The 9,552-nt window shown below is 33.8% G+C and overlaps 1 protein-coding gene across 1 annotated transcript; it reads left to right on the forward strand.

Annotated features, from left to right (window-relative positions):
- Nucleotides 1–917: 917 nt before the first annotated feature.
- Nucleotides 918–5,496, forward strand: LOC105702883 (polyadenylate-binding protein-interacting protein 2; the record flags this gene model as incomplete). Its single annotated transcript, XM_012430822.2, is given in 1 exon segment — nucleotides 918–5,496. A coding segment is annotated over 1 exon segment (102 nt), but the record flags the coding sequence as incomplete, so codon positions are not given.
- Between the last annotated feature and the right edge of the window lie 4,056 nt (nucleotides 5,497–9,552).

A 9,552-nucleotide genomic window follows, 5' to 3' on the forward strand; every position in this document is an offset into this window, starting at 1 on the left:
GCTTTTGTCACCTACTCCCTTGGATCAGTTACGACCCCGACCCTAACTCTCCACAACTTGCCTCTCTCGCCGCCCTTCTCTCCGTTTCGTGATGTAATTTAGGTGATAGGTTTTGCGTTTACGAATTACGATTCTGAGTAGATCGGTTTGTTGGTTCCGGGGACCCAAAAATCAACTGGCGCCCATTGGATAGTCGGAGAACGGGGAGGGAGGCGAGAGCGCGGACCGACGAAGGTGCGCGAAAAATCGCGTAACAATATATAATCAGTGGTCCTCGAAGACGTCCTCTTCGCAGCTCTGTTATTGACATTCTCGACCGTCGCTTATTCGTCGGTTTGAACCTAATTACGCATAACTATCCTACACAATGGCTCTAGCAAAAACTTGAAATAAAACGCAATATACTCTCAAATTACCCAGGAACAGCCTGACTTATATCGAATTCTAAATATTGACCGCAACTAATTTATAATAGACAACTAATAATCGGATCGCCTGAATCGCAAAAGATAACTGATTCTTAAGTGCCATTAATCTTGGAGAACAATTCCTAAATTTTCCTCAAAGTGAAGGTAGCCTTTCCCATCGGTGCGGGGTCTGACCACTGAGCGAACCACTCAAAATTATCCCAAGATAGCAAAGTTATCGGCCTTGTGACGAGTGCGCCAAAATGCCACGTTACAGACGTGACCACCAAAACGGGTATAGATGAATTTTATTTTAACGATGGTGAAAATCATGAACTTTTTAACATGATAATTATAGTTAAAAGGTCTGGTTCGTGGGATATTTGGCCCATCATTATACAATACATATATGTGCGTTGTAATGGCGACTTAGTGTTAAATAATATAAGATTGAATAATGAATTGGATGACATTCTTTTACTTTTGTTCATCATAGAATGATTAAAATTTCAGAGCACGTTAAATCCAGACGCTGCCGAATTCGTCCCAGGTTTGAAACCTTCAATGACGGGGGTTAGCGTACCACCAGAGCTTGCAGCGGAATCATCGTAGAGGCCCTTCATCTCATTATCAATGGATACAAGTGCATTGCAGAATTGCCCAGAGTCCGTCAAATAACACTGTATTGGGTATTTTATCTGAACCGTGTTAGAGTTAAATATTGCATGCTGGCGACTGTATAATCAAAGAAGTGAATCACCGTGAACGATTAGCAAATGAAGGAATTATTATTGTACAATGATTGAATTCAACATCACATTATTACATAACGATACGTTACCGACGCGTTTGTTTATGCTCCAATTAGCTTCAATTAGCGGGCTGATATTCGAAAATCCTAAGGAATTCATGATTTTTTTTTAAGTAGTATTCTTTCAAGTACACAAAATACTTCGGTCAGTTTGTACGTGTTTTCTACCATGAACCATGCAAAATATATATTTCCTGATTGTAATGTGATATTTAACTCATTTACATAAGTCGCGTGTTCGTGTAACTAACGATTTTAAATTCTTTCTTATTTTTAAGTCATATCGAAGCTTCGATGTCAGTATAAATAAGTAAAAAAATTGTTAATGAATATGATGAATCCTAGTTTCTTTGTTCGTATATTCACTTTGTAATTTAAAAATGACACTTTTTCATGTATTTCGGGAAAACCGTTACTACGGGAATTATATATTTTTTGCATGGAACACCGTCGTATTTACAGTTAAACGATTTCGGTATAGCAGACTTGGGCGTGAAGCAGATACTTTAGGTCAATGAGTAGATTTGATAGAATGCCTATTACACACATAAGAATTAAACGAGAGGAATAGTTATCGAATGGTACTCCGAGAGTAAGAGCAAACTTCTCTTCGATAGCGACTGTTGTTGCTGTCTGTATCGAAAGGTTTATTGTGAGGAATGTAACGTCCAGCCTCGCTTAAAACTAGTCCAAGTGTGCTTCAAATCCCGAAACGAATAATATCAAATATTTACTAGTAGTAAGTCCTGAACGTGTATCTATGGCTGTATGATACGTTTACTAGGTTCACAACTGTCACATATTGTGTACATGTAATAGAATTGTGGCTTGTAGTAAACGGTATTGATACATCGTACTTTTATTCTACGAATATACGTACATATATTCGTTATGAAAGAATAGATCCGACGACAAGATCTCGGCTTTTTACACGAAAAAGATATGGCTTATGTACGGCCGCCGGTATACAATTCATTCGGGTTTGGAAAATCTTAAAAGCGTAATATCTTTGAGGAATGCATTTGTGTTAACTACTCTAAAAACTAGGTATTGTTAGTTAATTACTACATGACGTAACTTGTGTTTCTTCACATTTCTCTACTTTATCTAATTTATAGAGACAGGAAACAAGATCAATTATAATCGAACTTTTTAGTATTGCTGAAGTACTTTAAGATAGCATATAGATTCTAATATCTTGGACGGAAAGAAATTCCTGAAAATTCTTCACTGGCCTCATTTTTATTTGAATTGTTATTTTCTACATTTTACAATATTACATTAATTTTTCTTGTATAAAAAGCATTGCGAAAGACGATATTTAATTTTAAACGTTTCTGATCTATGTATAGAAATCAAGAAGTTTGCAGTGTTAAGCGATGAAAGATTTTCTACGCAAAAGATTACAAATTCTTTAATGGGAGACATTCGCATGGAAATTTAATATTAAATATTCATATTATGCTTTATTTAAATTGTTTTTCTATCTTGTATGTATTGCAAACATAATTATTAACTTATTAGAAATATAATTGCTTAGTTTTAGCCGACAAAATTGCTCCAAAATTGAAGCTCCAAGTTACAGTGTATTTAATTGGCAGACGTGTAAATGAATAATATGATCTTACTTATTATTGGAAATAGTTATTTTTTTGTAAAAACTTGTTTTGTAACAATACTCTATTTTTCGGGTTGTTAATACAATTTTTCGTAAAGTAAAAATGACCGTTTATCTGGAAAGAAATGAATGCAAGCGGATTCTGGGTTTTACGTTAACTACTTACCTTAAATAAATGTAAAAGATCTCAAAAGGGTGTCTAAGGCAGACCAAGAAGGAATTTCTTCATGGCCCTTCAATTTTATGAAGGCCAATTCATCACGGATTCACTGTTCTGTAGTACACTGGCGGACATGAAAGCTTTCCTATCATGCATTAGCGCCACCATGTCTTCAGGGTAGGCATTCATGTTCATCGCTGTACAGTGTCTGTAAAATAAATAGATTATTATTCCACAATCGGAACATGAAACAAAGTACATGGTAAGAGTATTTCTTTTTTAAAATTCTTGGCAAGTCGTTTAAAATAATTTTACTTCATGAATCTTGTTATGGTAAATTATGGGATTGCAAAAAAACCTATTTCGTACAAAGATAATAGTTTTCAATTTTTACAGCACTTTGAAGAAAGTACATCGAATTAACTTTTTGGGTGCTAAATGGGTTCCGTCCTTATTACTTTTGCATTTCTTCCATATACACCTATATTTAAAAAATCTCTCCGTTGTTATTAATTTTTAAACTTGTTTGAAGGTGGAATAGAACTTTGCGAAAATATAAACTCTCGATATTGAAGAAAAGTGAATATGAAAATAAATGCATCCTTTATGGGAGTTTGGTAACTATATGATCAATCTAATAATTTTTGTTTTCTTTTTAATAGTCTTCCGACTGTGTTATTTTAAGGGTCCAGTAAAGTTAGATCGGCCATTACGGCCGGGCTATATTGAATTTGGACGTCAGCGGCGAGAAAAACGCGTATGAATTGAATTCTCAAGCGGTATTTAGCTACAATTTTGGCGTTTTCGACAAAATGTGGGTGTCGTAATAAACAGTGGAGGTGTAAACCGTGTCAACTGGTCCATATTTGCGTTGAAATTGTGTTCGTTGTCGAATCGTAACCTCGAAATCCTAACCTAGTCAACGGGCCAATTTTCGTATTTTCGGAGAGTGATATCTCGTTTGACAATGCACGATCCATCATAAACCGACCGGCTGACAAATTTCGGGAAAATCTACTCAAGTAATGGTTCACAAGTAATGGTTCTTGTTAGCAAGTGTTATTCACTTCGGAGAGTACCGATTGGAAATTGTATGCAATATCCTCGCCTCTGACGTCAATCTTCAATATGGTTAACGTGGCTTTACTAGACCCTTAAATTAGAAGCAGTCTTGCACATAACATTTTTGCGATTCAAGGTCGGTACCGAGAATGATCTAAATAGATAATTAGTAGCCCATTGTTTACCTATAAAATTATCATAGTCCTAACTATACATTTTTAGGCAGTTTTAATAGGGGGGGCCTAAAATCAAGATTATACTATTATGCAGGGTATGTATTATTACTAGGATAGAATAAAACCTCATTTTTCTACATTATATTTTTTCATAATGGAACAGTTGTTCTTTTTTAAAGAATTAATATTATAAAATGCCATCTTTTATTACCACAAAAACGGAGACTACAGTCATTTAACTATTTACTGATGTGTTAGGTACACTATAATGATAAGTTTTTGTGCAAAAGAATTTTTATCTCTGTAATTCGAATACCATTAAACAAAAATTATGGATTCATTGGAATTATTATATACCCTGTTATGTGTATAAACGATTGAGGGTTCCTAAATTAAATATTAGGACTATGAGTAATTTCAAGATCGATTATGCCTCATTGTATACATACACATATATATACACACACACACACACACGACTCTACGGGAGTAGAATGTTAATTGGTTAACATAAATGAATATGTTGATATGTTGATAAGATGAATTCAACTTTCGCTGTGTTGATTAATTAACGTAATTAAAGACTTAAATCAACATTTTTGACGAAAAATGATGAATGGTGTCGAAAACTCTGAAAAACCTTCATTCTCTATCAGAGCCTGATTATATGTAAGCATGGGAATGTGATGAAAAGAAAAATTAAACAAAAAAAGAAAGGGCATAATATGTATACGTAATAAGAGGTTACTTATATAAGATTATCTTTACTCATATTATTTTACAATTGCTTTGAGGGTTCCTGGTATCTTCCAGTACATCCATCTTGGTTACTCTTCTTGCTCTGTGTACTTTAAGCAGGAGTGTGTGATTTCAATTTGTACAAAAAAGATTTTATTCATTCTGCACGGATGTCTAGGCGACATGCGAAATAATTGTAAAAAATATATAATATTAATTATGCGGATTGATATTCAAATTTAGCGATACTCACATGTCACTGATATTTTTTACTTACTCTTCGTTCGATTTATCTCGATGTTTTGAACCATCAATGAAACAAATACGTAATCCATGCGCAATTTTAGTGTTAATCTAGATGCTGTATTTGAGGTACTTCCAGACCACTTCTGATTTGAATGTTTGTTATTTTCAGTAAACTAACTAAAATTTACAATATTAGACAAGAAAAGGTTTAACTATAAAATTATGTTTAGCTATAGACCAATAATTGATGTGTATATCTAATTAAACTCTTAGCAATATGTTTCGGTTTAATTTTATTTGGTATGCCATATTTTATCTTTGGAATTGATTGATTTCGAGATTATTTGAATTCTCTTTGTAGAACTTGATATTCACTGAGTTGGTACCATCTTATAAAACCAGCAACATAAAGCACAATTTATTTTTGCATACCTCCTTAAGGTGATGTGGAAGTGTTGTGAAGAGGTTTCACTTTATGACACTTTTCTCCGAACTGAGAGTGTACCGAATCGTTTCAAACTTGACAGTGAATATGGAAGTTATAAGGAAGGTCCTGATATCCATTAAATTTCAATTTTTTCTCACTTTGTTTATAGATGTTTTCAACATTTTTTAATAAAAATGAAATTTCATGAGGTTCAGGACCTATCTTAGGGCCTCTACATTCACGTTGTAAAGTTTGATTCGGTTCATAGAAAAGTTTCTTGAACGATTCACTTTTCGGATGCCACTTTCACATCCCCTTAAAAATCTGTATAAACTGTGGCAAAAATGGAAGCAACAGAAGTTTCAAACCCTTATGAGTACGATTTTTTCTTAAGCTGAAAATGTAGAAGCGTAGAAAACGTAGAACTGCTAATAACAAAATTAAATCATGATAACTTATCTCACGAAGGTGTATGATATTTCACAAGGTGTGCTAATCACAGAAAGAAGTTTTATTCCTAAGAAATGTACTACTAATCATTTTTTACACCTTTTAATAATTTCCATTTTTTTTTATTTCATTAAATCTTGTACCGCAAACTTGTCAATGGAAATAATATTACCTTTTTTTGCAGCATTTAGATAACACGCGACCTTGTAACGATTAAAGAATGTAGATCAGCCTTAAGCGATGAACGGAAGGCCTCAATGATTACAAGGACTTCATTATTTGTACACAACTTTTCACATTGTTAACTGTAACTTTTTCTGTACTAAGAATATCGTAGAGTGCATTTTTCACTTTGTGTTGCGTTTGGAAAGTATCCTGCTGTTTTTAGATTTGACGACACAAAAAAAGTACAAAACTATGAAAAGTGAATAAAAACTGTATAATTTGATTTCCGAAAATATTTATATTTTTGGAACATGAGCATATGATTATAGTCGCTCCTTATGTCAATGGCACAAACCTTAGGATAGAGTAGATTATGCACACACTGTTTTATACCCAGACAGCATTAAATATCCTATGGATATTTAAGAAATATTCAATATTTGTAAGATATCTGAAATGGTCACTTGCTGATATGAAATGAATATTTCATTAATACTTTCTAAACATTTTTCTCTGCATATAATAATATTTTTCTTTTGCGTGACCGTGGCGTATGGTTTATCAAGGCTCGCGCACATTATGCCGGGGCGGATCGCGACGGATCGCTCGCTAGGCGGATTTTTGCGCGATTCGCTCCGCCCCGTCAAAGTGTAAGACGGATCTGCCCAGTATCGTATGCAATGCGAACGGGGGCGCGAGTTTTCAACTTACAGGTCCTTACTGCTGGGGTTTACAGGCGATTTTTGTGCGCCATCTTAAACTAGTCATTTTGACTGGGTTCGGTAGTTCTTCCGTCTAAACGTTTCAAAATTAAATAACTTTCATAAATCAATTTCAAAAATGAAGACTATAAGGTAAAAGAACGTTGTCCTTCGGTAATACACGTTTAAGTGATGAAAAAAATTAATCTAGTTGGATGTAATATATTTTTCCCCGAAATATATAACATCCATTATGTTACCATTGAAATCATATCTCTTGACAAACGCCATGCCATCAGAATTCGTGATAGGATCATTCGGAATACAAAAACTAAACATTTTCTTACAAAATATCCAGTTGTCCAGTTGTCGCTTATCCATTCTTAATAGATAGAAAATTTGGCGATTTTTAGCACTCGTTTTAACGTAAAAAAGGAAATGTTTTTCTGAAACAGTCTTTAAATGTGCTTTAAAAGTTGCCAAAATATCTCTTTTCAATAAAAATAGATAATGATACGATAATAACCATTCGCATACATTTTAAGAAACTATTTGGCTTTTTATTTCAGAAAATCCTGTCACAAATTCTGATAGCGTCCGTAAAAAAATATAATTTCTATGAGAACATAATGAATGTTCTATTTCAGGGGCAATTATATTAAATTCAACTGGATTCATTTTTTTTACTCATTCAAGTATACATTACTAAAGGACTTAAAGTTTTGTTACTTTATGTTGGTTAGTTTTTTTGTTGGTATTATTTTTTACATGCCCATTCTCTAATATTCCAAAAATGTTACCAAAATACTGATTTACAAATATCTGTTTACCAACATTCTGGAAATATACCGACATTCACAAATTTTCGGACATTTTCACATATCCTCCAAATATTAACTAATGTCCAATACTGTCTGGGTATATAATGAAAGACTCTCTCCCTCTCTCTTTCTCTCTGTCTGTCTGTCTATCTGTCCGTCTGTCAGCGCGCGCGCGCGCGCGCGCGCACACACATATATATTGGTTCGCATATATGTGCATATACATACACGCATTTAATGGACCTTGTTCCTGTCTATTAATTTTCACAGTTGCAACTTCCTTTTCTTCACATTGTGTCCTTTATATAGCATTTAAAATAATTAATAAGAATGAATTATATAAATATATCTGTTAAAAAACAATGTGACAGAAGCGTCGTTTACCTTAATATGATACATTAATAGAATAGTGTCTTAAGAAAGTCTAACTATTTGATCTTAATTAAATTTGTTAAACAGGGGTTGAACGTTACAAACATTTAACCATATAACACTTCATTATCCTGATGATAAACGGGCTCCATAGGTTGTCTGACTTACAAGGAAACATTCCCTAGTGTCCTACCCCGATTACAATAATCAAGAGACGCGGTAGCGGCTCAGACAAGTTCATGGCCGCTACCACTCTATATACTCGAAACATCTTGCCAGCGGGCATTTAATTTTCTTCATTCGGTCAGTGCCGACATACTAAAGACCGAAGAACATTTTAACCTAGACGAAACGCTTCGTTTATTTTTTTCCTATTTTCTGAGACCTTAATCATTACAATAGGTGAAGGTGTTCTGGAGTTATAGCGGTTTGAAATTTCGACAACGTTAGTTTGATCACATTCGTCGTCGTCTCCCTCACCTACGAACCTACACGCGAGCAAAATCCACGCTCGTGAGTACACACATTCAAAGCCGGATAGTCCTTCAAGGCTCGTTCTCATCGCGCGACTATTTTCCAACCCAAGGGAATGTACGGAACTGCCATCTAGTGGCTACACATAATAAGTACTTTTAAAATCGTGTGCGTAATTCAAACCGTCAATTTGCTATTTAGGTTAAAACCTTCTGTGTACTGCTTAATGAAGCATGTTATTATCCCACGATAAATATTAGCCTGTGAGAAATAATTCTACGATAAGTAGCGGAATGACAGAAATACTTTGTATTCTACAATAATTATTACCCTGCGAGAAACAAATGTCATTACGAAAAGTTTCTCACGTCATTGTAAGGTAAGAAAACTATGTCATTATTAAGTTCATTATTAACTTTATTAGCCAGTTTTCTTACACTACGATAATGTAAGAAACATATCGTAATGTCATTTACTTGCATTGTAATAATTATTATATAATAAACATTATTTCTTTCGTTCCACTACATATCATAGAATTATTTCTCGTAGTCCAGTACTTATCTTGGGATAATAAGATTCCTCATCGTATACCGTAATTTACTACTTTTTATTCAATGATATGTACTAAACTACGAGAAATAATTGTACGATGATTAGTGGAATGGAAGAAATAATGTTTACTGTATTGTAGTGTAATTATTACAATGCGAGAAGTAAATGACACTACGATGGGTTTCTTTCATTTTCGTAATGTAAGAAAGATAGTTAGTAAAGTTAATAATGAATTTCATAATGACATAGTTTTCTTACCTTACAATAATGTGAGAAACTTTTCATAGTGACATTTACTTCTTGTAGTGTAATACTTTTTGTGATGTCATCTGCTTCTCATATTCTAATACTTATGGTACAGTAAAATCA

Source organism: Orussus abietinus, unplaced genomic scaffold (genome assembly GCF_000612105.2).
Source record: "Orussus abietinus isolate OABI.00-Male unplaced genomic scaffold, Oabi_2.0 scaffold623, whole genome shotgun sequence".
NCBI lineage: Eukaryota > Metazoa > Arthropoda > Insecta > Hymenoptera > Orussidae > Orussus > Orussus abietinus.